At 41.6% G+C, this 16,083-nt stretch overlaps 1 protein-coding gene across 5 annotated transcripts in view; it reads left to right on the forward strand.

The window, feature by feature from the left end:
- The window catches only part of MTCL1 (microtubule crosslinking factor 1), a 106,015-nt gene that overhangs the window by 30,707 nt on the left and 59,225 nt on the right, over positions 1-16,083 (forward strand). For all 5 annotated transcript variants that reach the window (XR_011361656.1, XM_069957761.1, XM_069957762.1 and 2 more), the window contains exons 2-3: positions 2,497-2,721; positions 5,436-5,594. Coding sequence is in view for 4 of the 5 variants with exons in the window: in XM_069957761.1 (XP_069813862.1) it covers positions 2,497-2,721; positions 5,436-5,594 (384 nt within the window). In the remaining variant the exon portion in view is untranslated. The remainder of the gene's footprint in view (positions 1-2,496; positions 2,722-5,435; positions 5,595-16,083) is intronic.

Genomic DNA, 16,083 nt, shown 5'->3' on the forward strand with positions numbered 1-16,083 from the left:
ATTTAAATACATTGCTATCAGCCACACATCCCTGTTTACACAGGGAGATGTGCGACTGGTAAGCAATGGTTTTTAGGGCTGCTCAAAAGACACAGTCAGCTGCCGACCGGGCGTCTTCCAGCTCACTTGACTGCTGACACTTTTACACTGGCCAATTATCGGCCAAATGAGCTCATTTCTGGTAATCAGCAAGTGTAAGGGTTCTATTACACGGAACGATAATCGGCCGAATCGGCCCTATCCTTGTAATAAAGACACAATCAGCCGATGATCGTTGTCATCGGCTGATCGTTGATATAGGTTCTGACCTATAATCGTCAGGCGCTGACCACGCACCATTTTTGCGGCCGCTATCATTTGAATAGTGGCCGCACAACACTGACAGTTCACACAATGGAAAGTGCACCTTAGGCCGCTATGGTGAATTGGGATGCGGGCGCACCCGAAGGCGCCCGCGTCCTGATTCAACAGAAGTGACGTTTATTCGGCTACTACTGCAGTACCGTCCGGGATGAACTTCACAGACACATCCGTTCTGTGACACGGCTGGGTCACAGAACGGCCGGTGTCATACGTGAACCTATAACTTATACTGACAGCTGGACCCGTTGTGAGTGACTGGTATGGCAGACTAAAGTATAAGGTGTGTGGGGATTTTTATTTTTAACCTAAGATTGTGGCCCCTTGTTATTGTGTTCACCTTATTGTGAACCTTATTTGAAGATTTTGACCATGTCCCTCATTTCCCTTCTTTCCTCCAAAATATACACTTTCAGTTCTTTAAGTTATATCTTGACATTGTAAGTAAACTCTGTCTTGTTTCCTTGACATATAATTACATTACAACATTTCTGCTCTTTGTTTCTGTTGCTCTAATTTTATTTGATCTTATTTTTATTTTGTTTTGCTATGGGAATACAGTGTCCATGTAAATACAAGGCGGAGAAGCTGTAATGGAAAATCGTGCCTACTTTGAGTTTGCTCTGGCATACTGTACCTCCTTCCTGCCTAAAATTGAGTGCAAACCTAATAATAGTGTGTTCATATCCCAAGGGCAGCGGGCTGGTAATGGAATGAGTGGTTCTCTGAGACAGAGTTCTATCTTAGGAGATACATTTGAAACTTTATATTCTCACTCAGTTGCCATCAACATAACTGTAAATATTATTATTGTGTGATTCTCCCACCTCCTTTGGCCTTGCAGCATAATAGACATATGTAGCAGTGATTGTTGTATTGTTTTTACACTGCAAATTATAGTGTGTCTCCAAAAACTGAAAGCACATGTGATCTTCAGAAGTTTTTTAAATATCAATAAATGGTGGACAAATATCCACTGCTGCAATCACAATTCTGCAGATTTCTGAGTTAAAGGGTACCTACCTAAGGAAGTGTGACTTGGCCTCAGTACCTTAGAGCTGTTCTCCAACAATGTGCCCGGCAGACTCAAGCGGGATGGCAAATTCAAAATAATCCTCCATCCCGGTAACTAGGCATGAAGGCGGAGCTGCCTCTGCCCTCCTCCCAGCCTTCTTCTGGTTTTATTAGAATAACCCATAAGAGTGGTGGCATAGGATGCACAAGAGTTATTAAAAGGCAATTTTGCATGTCGGAAAACTGGTGTAAAGCAGTCATAAATACTAATGTGTTCATAGGGTTACATTAGCCCCATAGAGGCCAAAAGAGTGTTCTGTCGGCCTCTTTGCAGAACCATAGCTGTGGTCTCTAATATTATTAGAGCTTGCTGGCAGTGGAGCAGCTGTCTAATAGTAATGGTTACTAGTAATAGTAATAGAGTCTAGTATATTATGTACTTATATTTATGTTTTGATTCAGACCCTTATGTATACAGTTCTGACTTCTAGATATGTATTTAGGGTATTAAGAAAACCAACCGTCTTATATGGCTTATATAAACTTGTGTACTGTAGATCCATTCTTTTTTCATCCAAAACCTCTGAAAAAATATTTTCATAATATAACTTGATGTGGGTAGAGGGATTATTTCCAAAATATAAATTACTTGTTGCCAGCAGTCACCACTAGGGGAAGCTAATAGAGATGAGCGAACCTCGAGCATGCTGGAGTCTATCTGAACCCGATCGTTCAGCATTTGATTAGAGGTGGCTGCTGAAATTGGATAAAGCCCTAAGGCTATGTGGAAATCATGGATATAGTCATTGGCTGTATCCATGTTTTCCAGACAACCTTAGAGCTTTGTCCAACTTCAGCAGCCGCCACTAATCAAATGCCGATCGATTGGGTTCGGATGGACTTGAGCATGCTTGAGGTTCGCTCATCTCTAGAAGCTAAGGAGCTTACTGCATATGTCTTGCATAGAACATAATGAATATACATAAAACTCCCCCTAGAGGCGGCTGCAAAACTGTATAATAATCTCCTTCACAATCTGAATTTGTATTTTTCTCCCATTTTCCAGACTTTTTCTTCAGTGTGTGTATAAATGCTAATAACTCTTGATGGGATTTTCCACAGGATGAGCTGGATGAGCTGCGAGCTGAAATGGAGGAGATGCGTGACAGCTATCTAGAAGAAGATGTTTACCAGTTGCAGGAGCTCCGAAGGGAGCTTGACCGAGCCAATAAGAACTGCCGTATCTTGCAATACCGCCTCAGGAAAGCAGAGCAAAAAAGCTTAAAAGTTGCACAGACAGGCCAAGTGGATGGAGAGCTCATTAGGAGTCTAGAGCAAGACTTAAAGGTGGGATATGTATTGTAAGCTGTTGACATTATTCATTTTGCAGCAGAATATTCAGAATGATGCTTCCAGCTTTTGACAACCGTTACATTTTGTGCATTAAAGGGTTTGTCCAGGCTTACAAAAACATGTCTGCTTTCTTCCAGAAACAGCAAAAGTAGCAGTGCTTTTTTCTAACCATGGATAACCATTTTAATAAACGACTCATTTTTTTTCTAGTTATACAAATTTATGGGAAAGATGGATACAATTCTATTGTCTTGCAACTGCTCCTTATACTTTCTGAGAAGCTTTCTGAGAAAGACAATGGGGGAGATTTATCAAACACTGTGTCAAGTGATACTGGCTTAGTTGCCCCTAGCAACCAATCAGATTCCACCTTTCATTTTCTAAAAAGTCTGTGAGGAATTAAAGGTGGAATCTGATTGGTTGCTAGGGGCAACTGAGACAGTTTCACTTTACACCATGTTTGATAAATCTCCCCCAATGTTTCTTTACAAAATGGAAAATGGGATTTGTTTTGGGAAAATAATTTGTAGGTGGAAACGTTACAGTTTATTTATAAATAAATTAAATAGCTAAATAAAATATTTCTCTATTAACCCCTTAATATGGCAGAGAGGACATAAAACCCAAAACCTAATTGGATGTTCTGGCCAGGTCCTAGCATGCTGACCATGAAGGGGCCCATTGGCATATGTTCTGCTGAAGTTCCCTTTTATTTCAGCCACTTGCTTTTCTATTAATTAAAAATGTCAGAGGACAAATTCTCACAGCTAAACAAAGCCTTCAGTCCTGGCTTTGGCCGGACCCTCTAGGATCATGTGCCGGCTGCTTCATTACTTGCGGAGCATATAAACACTGGAGTGCTTCCTGTCAACTATAAAAAGATTTCCTAGGAACTGGGAAATAACAGCTATGGCAGCGTATTGTACAGCATTGAAGATCATTAGGGGCACTGGTTCCAAAATAAGGCTCCATTGCCAAGGCTCCACTAAGCAGCAAGCTTTATTATGTGGAGGATTTTACATGCATTACAGTGCATCTAGGAGAACTTACGTTGCTCAGAAAAATATTCAGCAGTCTACTTACCTTGTGAGTGTAGAAGAACTATAGTGAAAGTTTTATGGAAAGTCAAGTGGATTGCATTACTGTGTTACTTGTACTGGGTTCTGGCATTCATATAGATGTTATGAGGACACATACTACCTCCTTAAAGGGGTACTCCGGGCTAGCAGTACTTTTAGTCTGTGGTCGGGGAGGGGGGTGGATATAGAGGGCACCGGTCACTTACCTTCCCGGTTCCAGAGCCGGGTCCCAGATCGTGCACGCCCCGTTCTCCCATCCCACGGCTGCTTCCTAGTCTGAGCTGCGGCTTGAGACGTGATGTCTCAAGGCAGCTCAGCCATCCAGCGGTCCTAGCGGGGTCCCGCGGGACGGGAGAACGGGGCGGCACGATCCAGGACCTGGTGCTGGAACCGGGGAAGTAAGTGACCGGCGGCCGGAGTACCCCTTTAACATAAGTGCAGGCCAAGTGATCAGCTTTATGGCAACACCATTCTCTAATGGCAGTGGCTTCCTTCTGCAGGATAATGCACCCTGGAATGGTGTTAGGAACATGGTAAAAAGTACAGGCTCTAAATAGCTCTTAAAGGGGTACTCCAGTGGGGGGGGGGGGGGGGGCACTAATATGGGATCTGGTCAGGGAGGATGTGGCTGAGAGAAAAGACATCCACTCACCTCCTATTGCGGCGCTCCGGTCTCCGGTTCCCGGCCGCTTCCTGGTGTCTGACGCGGGCTCGAGACGTGACGTCTCAAGTCCGCTCAGCCAGTCAGTGACAGAGGCGGGATCTGAGCGGACTTGAAACGGATCCCGGCTCTGTCACTGACTGACTGAGCGGACTTGAGACGCCATGTCTCGAGCCCGCGTCAGACACCAGGAAGCGCCCGCGGACCGGAGCGCAGCGATATGGGACCCGCCGCTGGAAGCGGGGAGGTGAGTTTGCGTCTTTTCTCTCAGCCGTCTCCTCCCCGGCCAGATCCAAAAATAGCCTCCCCCCCACTGGAGTACCCCTTTAATCCAGTTAAGTATCTCTGGGATCTGCTAAAAGAATGAGTCTGATCCTTGAAGGATACAGGACTGTTTGTATAGCTAACACCTTAGTCCCACATATCACGGGACCACTAATAGATCTTAAAGAGTCCATGCCTTGACAGGTCAGAGCACAAGGAGGTCTTTCACAATATTGGTTTTGCACTGCATTTTGTAATGTCCATCGGATTTCTTAACCTATGCCTCTCACCGATGCCAATGTACATGGTAAGTCACAAGTCTCAGGACACCCTTTTATTTCAGAAATTAAAGGGAAAATGATATATATTCCCCAGCAGGGAATCGATGAGGGGGCCTATCTTTTAGGCTATATCCAGAATATTGCTTCTTTCTTGAAAGCCACTATATTGGATTAAGGGCAAGTTTTTATGTTGAGTAGTCATGTGGTCATGTAGCAAATCAGAGAAGACTAGAATTGCCTCAGAAATTGATTGTGATGTCTAAAATGTCAATGTGATTGTATAGATATATTTGACATATATCCTGAATAGAGCACATACATACGTATTGTGCATTAAGGACCAGAGAGTGCTTTGTGTTTCACAGCTGCTGAATGTGCTAGAGGCCTCAATCCTTTTAATCATCTGTGTATATGTGTCAACAGGTAGCCAAAGATGTATCTGTCAGGTTGCACCACGAGCTGGAAAATGTGGAAGAGAAGCGAATTAAAGCAGAAGATGAAAATGAAATGTTGCGTCAACAAATCATTGAAATGGATGTGGCCAAGCAGGCATTACACAATGAGCTGGAAAGAGCAAAAGAGGTGAGAACTGCTGTGCTGCAGCAAGGTGCTCTTCCCTGTCCTAGTCAATGATAGTACTCACAATTATTCCACAGTGACTGGAGAAATTTTAATAAAATCCACCGGAAAAAATGTATTATAGGTGTGTTCACATGTACAGGATCTGCAGCATCCGTCATTAAAGAGTCACTGTCGTATTTTTTTTTTTTGCAGAAATCAATAGTCCAGGCGATTTTAAGAAACTTTGTAATTGGGTTTATTAGCCAAATCTGCCATTATCTGCATGTAAAAAGCCTTTTCCCAGGTCCCCCCCTCCTTCCTCTTTTTCATCCACTCTGAAAAATCTGAAAATTGTGACTTGTTGCAGGAGACGTACCCTGTCTGCTCTAGGGAGAGGGGAGGGGGGAGGAGGAAGGAGGGAGTTAGCCGGCAGCAGAAAGCAGATAACAGAGGATTACAGGCACGGAGCTGGGTGACAGCTGTAATCTGAGCTCAGACAGGTCACTGGTGATGGTCAGAACAGATAACGGGTGAGGGATTTGTAGATTAACACTTTGTTGTCCTGTTTTGGTCTTTTCTTTAGCTCTCTCCATAGGAGAACAATGAAGACAGGGGGGAGAGCTTCAAACTGCTTTTTCATGATAAAAATGCATTTTTCGGATAATAAACCCAATTACAAAGTTTCTTAAAATCGCCTGGACTATTGATTTCTGCAAAAAAAAATTTCACGACAGTGACACTTTAAGTCACAATGATATCTGCAGCTTCAAATCTGCTGCAGATCCTGTACGTGGGAACAGACCCTAAAGAGGCTGCCCAAAAAATAATAATAAAACACCTTAGGGTGCTTTATCATGTGTGTTTTGTAGAGCTCCTTTAGAATTTTTTTTACTGCCTAAAAAGCATTCACGAGAGATCCTTGAATCACATGATCAAAGAATCGCAATACTTTTAGCAGGAAAAAATGCAGCAGAAAGATAGAGATACAGATAGAGTCACTGTCTTAAAAAATGTAATCAGGCATGTAAAATAATAATAATAATAATTTTTATTTGTATAGCGCCAACAGATTCGGCAGTTATTGACCACAGCTGTGAACAGAAGATATAGCTGGGGAGAGAGCTATCCGCTCCCTGATTGTTCACTAATTCTGACATGTAGCCTTAATGGACTTACATTGTCAGAATAAGCTGTTACAAAGATATGGCCAGGGAGTGGATCGCACTGCTGTCCCCCTCCCTGTACAATGATCTCTGCACAGGCTGCAGAGCATGCCTAGAAAACGTTCTCATAGATTATTATTTTGTTGTTTTCTATGTCCTTGTGGCTGCTGGAAAGTGTATCTCTATATGCTGTGCAGAAACCTTAGGCAGCCCCCTTATAAGAAACCTTAGGCAGCCCCCTTATAAGAAACCTTAGGCAGCCCCCTTATAAGAAACCTTAGGCAGCCTCCTTAATAACATACTAACAAATTTAAATAAAATAAAAATTACAGCAGTAAAGAAAGAGATCACAGAAAACAAACATGTTACAGTATCTGGCTCTAATCAGTAATAAAGGACACATTCCTTTTGAATGTATAAGTGCGTCTTTCCCAGCTTTTCCTGCTGCCATTCAGCACAGGATTATTATGTAGCACTGCCAGATTGCAGCCACACAAAGTAGGTGACAGGAGGTTATCAATGGGTGTATCTTGCAGCTGCTGCTATATCAAATGCCCCTGTGAAAGGGATGTAGACAGACCTTAAAATCTCCCTATATAGCACAGCAGGTGGAAATTCATCGAGCTTATTAAGGACATAGATCCTAATGGGATACATTACCCGAATATAAAGTATCACCTCTACAATTCTTTCTTTATTGTAAAAAAAAAAATCGTCCTTTGCACCCAGTGTTTATTTGTGGCTCCATTATATCTAGAAGAGCTGTTATGATCTCTTTAGCCCGCTATACACCAGTGAGGGCTCCATGACAAGAATAAGACCACAAGCAACAATGTTTTTCATATCAAAACATTAAATTGACTCACAAGTCATGGTAATGGAGCGATATGACTGCAACTTACGTGTAACCCTGTGTTCTTATGGAGCCAAATGATTGGAAATATAATGTCTGAAAATGCCAATGTAACATTGTAAGCTATTTCATGTAATTTCCCTCTCCTTTATTTAGTAGAGGTGTAAACTATGGGCACTTTAGTGCATTTCATGTCTGGAGATATAAAAGGCGACAGTAATGACTGAATTTATTATGGACTCAGGAGCCCTCAGTATTATTACTAGTGGTCATGGTTGTAAATAAGGGGGAAGTTGGTGCAAGGATGAAACATTAATTTGTAATATATTCTGTTAGAACATTTACATGACTTTTCTCTTTACTATACACAGTATATGTATAAGTGTATATGAGTATATATTTGGAGAAGATAAAGCAAGCTTTCAGTCCTTGCACTATATGACACAGTTGTAAGGTTAGCATTAGGAAGCAGACAAAATTTATAATTCCAGTCATTTCCTAGCAATACATTTTTAAAAATGGCAATATCTTTCATTGATATGCAGCTGCTAGAAGTTACTTTGTGCCTCTTTGTGATGGACTCATGCTGTTGATATTGCCAAGAAACCTTCAGACAGTTGCCTGGCTGGGCTTCACATAGTGTTGGGGCAACCCTGCTGCAGAGCACAAAGCTCCAGGAGGATTAGATGCAGGGTAGCAGCTGCACAGGGATTTGTTATGAATAGTTTAAATGGTTTTGTTAAAAGAGTGAATGGATCAGGGCCGCCATGTAGAGAAAGGAGAAGAGGGTGTTTTCTGCTCCTGAGCCGCACTCCACAGCTGACAGACCTCATTATTTAGAAGAAAACAGACGGCCCGAGTGACTTGACATGTTGGGAGCTTTCATTGCACATTAGACTAACCAGCAAATTTACCTATTTCCCACAAAATGGATGGTTCTGAAAAAAGACTTTACATTGTTATTTTTATTTAAAGAAAATCACAGGATATAAACACATTCCCACAATTGTAGGTACTGAGCAGTACTGTACATCCTTTCAGACCAGTAGCTCATGGGATCTCACAGCATTTCAACAGACATGGGGGGAGATTTATCAAACATGGTGCAAAGTGAAACCGGCTCAGTTGCCCCTGGCAACCAATCAGATTCCAATTTTTTATTCCTCACAGACGCTTTGGAAAATGAAAGGTGGAATCTGATTGGTTGCTAGGGGCAACTGAGACAGTTTCACTTTACACCATGTTTGATAAATCTCCCCCATGAAGTTTTACTGTCCTGTCCCTTTCATGCCAACAAACGCAACTTACCGATCCCAAAAGATTTATTGCCAGTCAATCAAAAAAGGAAGTAGTCTTGGCTGTTAGATGGGTTCTCCATTTTACATACTTTCTACCTACAATGTGTCCCTGTATCTGTAGGGAAACAAGGTAGGAAGTGTCAAACTTCTCTCCAAGGCCACATGCATGTCACAGTGCCCATTCATATCAGTGGGTTGTCTGTGTAATCCAAGGCAGGACGGAGACACTACGTATAACATCTCTGGCCAAGGGATGAAAAAGACAAAAAGAGGATCCTCTGTTTAATAACTCAGAGTTCTCTCTATATAGTTTTTCTAAACTAGCGAACCCCATTAAGCTGGGCATAGATCCAAGCCAATCCAAACCATTGTTTTTTCAACTACTGCCCTTAAAGGGCTATTCCAGACAGAGTACTTCTGTGCATCAAGGCTGTGATCAAGGCTCAGAGCGAGTTGAAATGTGTTCAGCATCCTTATGGAACTTGCACTTCTTTGTATGTAACCATTTTATGGAACATTTACAATAAATATTGAATTTTATTGGACTGCTGGAATACGTTTTTGTTTATTCAGAGTACATCTGTACTGGCCTCTCTGTAGGGGATAAATATTAGATGGTTGGCCTGCTGAGATGCCCACTGGTTGCTAGATGTGGTAGTCTAGTTCCCTTTCCAGCCTACTAACGTAAGAGGTTGTATAGAGAGTATGAGCGCTGCTACTCACTACGACTTTATGGGAGTCATGGAAACAGCGCGTCCTTATACAGAGATGACAGATTTCTTCTTAGAGTTGTTTACTAGGCAATTGTATTACTTGCTGTACTATCACCATATGTTTACTTATCACCTAATTTCTATTATTATAACATATACACTGTGTTCTCTACATCCCCAAGCCTCAGTGTTACCTTCATGCTTGCGCTCTATGGAGTAGACAAGATGTTTATGCCAGTCTATAGTCTGCTCTTTCTCGTATCATTTTGCATTTTTCACATAGAGCACAAAACTGGAAGGTCTTGTCATTTCACATTATCAGCATCTAATGCAGAATGCCAGGGAGTTGGCTGAGCAGGAGGTACAGTACAATTCCACTGTAGTTTTCTTGGCAAGAGCAGAGTGTGTCATCTCCCCTCCTGGTTGCTGAATGGAATTGGGAATCAGTAGGAGGGAGTGTGAGACGTCAGCGGAGAAGTGTTTGACAGCATTACTATCATGCAGCACGTATATAATAACATTTATATACGTAAAGAGCCAATGTAAGGCCAACATTCCTTATAGAAAGGGACAGCATGGTCATAATCCATCTGTATAAAAAAAAAAAAAAAAAAAACTCTTCCCTTTACTGGATCCTGTGTAATAGAGCTAATGATCAGTGATAGTCGTAACATTGCATTTATCAATGAATAAAGATCATTACTGCTGAAGCCTTTGCTCTCCATCTTATAGCATGTAAAGGCTCAATTTATACTTGTGCATTCATACTGGAATACTGGTCTTATTTTAAACAGATGAGACTAAAATGATGTAAGCCTATGATGTCACATACCAAACTAGCTTGACATAAGCTAACCACCAGTGATGTCATGTAGCAGGTTGATTGCCTATGATGTCAAATGTACTGTTGCCTTTAGTGTAACTTTATATATATATATATCACTTAGGAAGCTAACTGCCTATGATGTCTGTCACAAACAAGCTAAGCACCAATAGCTGTCCATGATGTCATATACCAAGCCTATAGTGACATATAGCAAGCTACCCACCAGTTATGTTATGTTTCAAAAAGCAGTCGCCACCAGTGATGTCCCATACCAAGCTGACATTTCATATAGTGAATTGTCATGTTTTTCATACTGTCAACATATCCTGTAGCACTGGTATGATGAAGATAGTCATATGGTCCCTGATGGGTAAGGGCTAGGTATCAGCTTCACCGACCATTGTTGCTAACCAGTTATCACCCTGTTGATCCTCTTGACTTGAATGATGTCAGCCCTCTCTGTACAGCTCTGTGTATCCCTATGCTGCGGATAACTGTAATTCACCTGAAGAGACAGCTTATGGATTTCTTCCTGTACAGCGAGTAACCATGTGTGACAGAGTAACCAGAGAAAACAAAAGGGCAATGCAGTATATATAATGGAGCATACAGTGTGTTTCCATGTTAAAAACAGCACATTTACTATTCTGCAGGTGCTATAACACTATGTGGGAGATTTATCAAAGGGTGTAAAATCTAGACTGGTGCAAACTACCCACAGCAACCAATCACAGCTCAGCTTTAGGCAGTGCTGAAAGGAAAGCTGAGCTGTGATTGGTTGCTGTGGGCAGTTTGCACCAGTCTAAATTTTACACCCTTTGATAAATCTCCCCCTATGTCTATTTTTTTGTAAGAAAAAAGCAGTAACAATGCAAAATGATAGCACTCATTTACACGTACAGACTGGTTTTATTTAGTTGTTGGTGCAAAATACTGATTTATTGATAGATGAATATATAAATGCTGCCAGAAATGACAGAAGTATAATACTTTTATTGATCAGATAGCTCAGTTCCCGTCCACAGTAACAGGACATGCTCATAAATCAGTGAGCCCGGGGTCCCTGCTCTGATACAATTTGTCTAGCCAGGTCCCACAGGTCTTGCTGTAGAAAATCCTAGTGTATAGAAGTGCCTGGAGAGGCTCTGCCTAATGCAGAGATAATAACACAGCGGCGTGCTGCTCTGTGTTCTCTGTAGAAGGAAACGTCAAGACTGAGAAGTGCAGACCGGTACAATAGACAAGTGGGATTAGATTTCCAGCAAAAGTGTAGGAGAGATATGTCACCAAAAAGCTGTCATAAGTGACACAATAGATTCCTCCCACATTGGGAGACATTTTCATGCACATTGCGTCCTTACATACCCTACTTATGAAAAGGTATTTGGAAGCGACAAGTCAGGTGGCCATAAATGTCTGTGGTCCAGTACCGCACTTACAGGAGCCTCGAATTTTACACAGAGCACATGTTTTTTTTTCAGTCTAATTCATTGAGAACCAATAGGAAAGAAATCATTGTGTACTTCAGCATATATTGGATGACTGGTCTCTCCCCTTGAAGCAATGCTTCTAGGAAAAAATATGGTGCTACATGCCAGTCCTTATAATGTCTGCTAGGTAGTAAAAAATGGCAGCAGTAACCAAACAAGTCTGTGTATATATATATATATATATATATATATATATATATATATATATATATATATACTGTATATGTTTTCAAATATGTACAGTATATGCCCTCATTTAGATGGACATATTGTACCTGTGTTAACAGGCCATATTCCAGTATTCCAGATTTTGCACTGGAATTCTGCAGATCCACAAATCAGACTTACAACAACAAGAGACATATATGCAGAAGAAGGAAGCTCCAGAAGCATAAAAACTGTAATTTTTATTTCTTTATTTTAAAAAAGCTTGACAGCCATAAGGCATGTAAAATGCAGACAAAACATGCTCCAATAAGCTATGTGTTGATCTCTACATCTCTTTAGGTTATGTGCAGTGCAACCCACATATTGTGCAAAAGAAGGACAATGTCCGGCTTCATTAAAATGTGCGGTCTTTGTTCGTTCCATAAAATGCACAAAAAAGGGGGACCTAAGACCACCAACACATTTCAAGCTATCACTTAAACCTGTTGTACATTGCATTTGGGGCATGTAAATATTGCATGTGTGGTCTCACATTTAATACATTTCTTCAGAAGAACTGCATGAGGTCCGGTGTTGCACTCAGAATACAGATAGAGTACAGAATCTTAGCTTAGGTTCACACTGGGGCTGGGGCTCCATTCACAGAACTTTATCGGAAATTCTTTTTTTCTTGCAGGATCTGAGCGGACAAGAAATACTGCAGGTAGTAATTTTTTGTCCTCTCAAACACCACATGGATATTTGACATATACCATTGAAGTCAATGGGATTTCATGGGTATCTGTCTTAATCAGTGCCCATTCTTGACCACACTGTCTGGCTCCGTTCTGTGGCGCCAAATGGTTCTCTGACCAAAGCTTCGAACAGAGCCCCAGCTGAAGTGTGACCCTACCTTAGTTGTAAATCGAATGCACACAGGCGTGGTATACGGTATAGTATAATAATCCATTCTCTGCCTGTGCAGCCACTTTCCTGCTAAAAACTCTAAACTGTGAAGACACAGGAAAAGCCTGACTGCTCTCGTTATAAACATAAAAGTCTAATGTGCACTGGAATCAATAAGGAGGATTGCAGCTAATTATTGTCTCCTGCTGCTTTGCATAATTGTAGCGCACTGATAGACTTCAGCGTAGAGTGAGCTCATTATTCCATCTACCGCTATGTTTGTCAGTTCCAATAAAAACAAGGTGTAACATGTAATTATAGTTTTCTGTATATGATGGGAATGTAAATGCTTTACAAAATCCTATTGGGCTATATTAGTTGTACTACGGCTTGCTTCCATTCAGGGTAAGTACTAGGCTCCGGCAGCTGTTCCTTACAGAATCTGATCCCCGCACAGGTTAAAGGGGTATTCACCTCAAAGCTTTCATTACTTAATAAAATGTAGAAGCATACTTACACGCATTCTGTAAAATGCTTCTATTTTCGTTCTTGCACCGTTCTTCAGCTAGCCGCACTGATTCTCCCTCTCAGATGAAGAAATCAGCTTCTATCCAGGTCCACTCTGACACGCTCCTCTTCTTTTCCTCCCTCCGGCCGAGACGGGGTCTCGTGATCCAATGATCCCCTCCAACCTCTGTGCAGGTCATGGTAGTCCATGCCATTAGGCTTCTGGTGGACAGGTTCTGCACTGATTGTAATGCCATATGATGTTTGAAACTCTGCAGTTACTGAGGACTCACTGTACTGGATAGAGAGACAATTGGCAGTGCTGTAATGGTAGAAGGGGCATTAGTTTGGGAAATTGTGTGATGCGTTGTTCATTGCACACTTCTGGCTGGGTAATAGATTCTTACATTATGATAGAGGGTTAAATTGTCTTCAGGTTCTTAGACATAATCATTTAAAAAATCAGGGGTCCTCCTTAATGAACTCATGATCAATAGTCATATGTAAGGTCAAGCATCTCCTGTACAGACCCTGGGAGAAGGCTGCTCTTTATAGTTTGTTTGTACAATGAGAAGTTTCCTAATGAGCTGGCTGACATTGGTGAATGATTTAACTCTATATAGAGTTTTTTCAGGATGTTAATATTGATCAGCCTGCTTGGGAAACTCATCTTTTAGATCAATTACAGTTTAATAGCAGAACCAATATTAATACTACATTCACGCATACATTTATTGAGCTTTTGCAATAGTAGGAAGATCTGGAGTATTTGATATGTAAATTTTTGCTGATATATATATACCACATATTTTGGTATATGTCTGAAAACCGGTTCTGGAATTATTTTTTTTTTAACAAATTTGTAATACACAGCATATGTGTACCCTAATCCACAAGTCCTTAGTCTATGTGTAAAGGCTTGAAGCCATGCCTTCCTTACAGATGTATTCCTCCATCGTCAACTGTTACAGGATGCTTATGATTCCAGGTCAATGTTGTAAGCTGGTTTCATCATGTTGGCATTGGTATACATTACACCTTATACCTGCAGGGCTGCAGGTGAAGTCTGTTATGAATAAAGTGTTGTAGGGGGTATGTTTATATGCTCACAACTCTTAGTAATATGAGTAAGCCGTAGACATAACATAATTTTTTGGCATCACTTTTAGTAGAAGCAGTAGGCGGCAAAAAGTCACAAAATGTTGTGCTAGCAAATTGTGTAATATTTTGTGTCCTCTAGCCAGATCTACATGGTACTCACCAGGTGGGTGGAGAGGGAGCGTGGCATGACACGGAGGGGGTGTATGTTTACTACAATTTGTGCTTATACACAGGTACATTTTAGCTGAATTTATGTGAGGGCGCATGGGCAGGTGTGCTGGGATTTATATACAGGGTTGTGTCTATAGAGGGATTTATATAGAGGGTGGTAGCACATTTCACTCCTGAAAGTGATATCCATCCAGTGGCTCTAGGTCTTGGGGTTGCTGGAGCAAGATGAGTGACATTGAGGATGTGAAGTACACTACTGCATCTTCTCTTCTTCTTATGATCGCAGGGGGTCTTAGCAGTAATACCCTGACCGATCAAAACTTATAACATGTCCCCCAGTTTTTTTGATAGGTACACTTTTATGACTAATATTAAAAGTTTATTACAGATTTGTTCTGTCATATTAGCCAAATCCAACTAATACATACTGCCATGATCCTCCCTTGTATGCAGGTATGGAATAGCCAATAATGAAGACACAAACCAATCCAAAAAATTATTTTTGCAAACTTTATTGGTTTCAAAATGCAAAACTTGTACAGGTTATATTCACCTTTAAGTGCACTAGTTTTTAATCTTGATGGTTTGTTTGAGGTTGAAACGTTCAATATGCGCTCATTCCTGAGCTAGACTGCTGTCATATTTAGAAGGCGGTCTGCATAGATGGCATGAACGTTCTTCTTTTCCCTGGCCGATCAAAGTGATATGTGTCCCATGATGACAATACATGCTTCCCCCTTGTGGCAGCTATCTGGGCGTGTGCTCTCTTCTTCTGACTTCCTGTGCAGGCAGTGTGTGTTATAGATGCTTCCTGCATCAGAAGTCCCGCCCGCCTGTCGGTACGCTGCATTGGATGGGAGAGCTGTAGCAACAAGGGAGCGTGTGGGAAGTGAGTTTTTTCCCCCCATTATTTATTATCATCATGGGTGCCATCTAATTTAGGGGAGCTGCACAGTGTGTGTGGACAGTCCATGGACCAGGGTATATTTTATCCACTGCTGAGAAGAGGACCCATCTGTAGACAGCTGTTACAGTGTTCCCTTCCCTCCTCAGTACGGAGCAGAATGCTGGTTGGCCAGAGAGATGCCTCCAGTGCAGAAAGAAGGGGAATGGCACTGACTCTCATGGAGATCAATGGTAGTTCTAATGTAGTAGAAATGCTGCAGATTTGGCTTGCAAACCTGCCCTATTACAATACACAGCCAAATTAATTGTTGGACTGGCCCACCAGAGGACCAGAGCATCCTCCGGTGGGCCCCCAGCTTTAGAACCTGCACAAACACTTTATGATATGTGGTTTCTCACTGGTTCTTCATTGGTGGGCCCCCAGAATGA

This window comes from Dendropsophus ebraccatus, chromosome 2 (genome assembly GCF_027789765.1).
Source record: "Dendropsophus ebraccatus isolate aDenEbr1 chromosome 2, aDenEbr1.pat, whole genome shotgun sequence".
Lineage (NCBI taxonomy): Eukaryota > Metazoa > Chordata > Amphibia > Anura > Hylidae > Dendropsophus > Dendropsophus ebraccatus.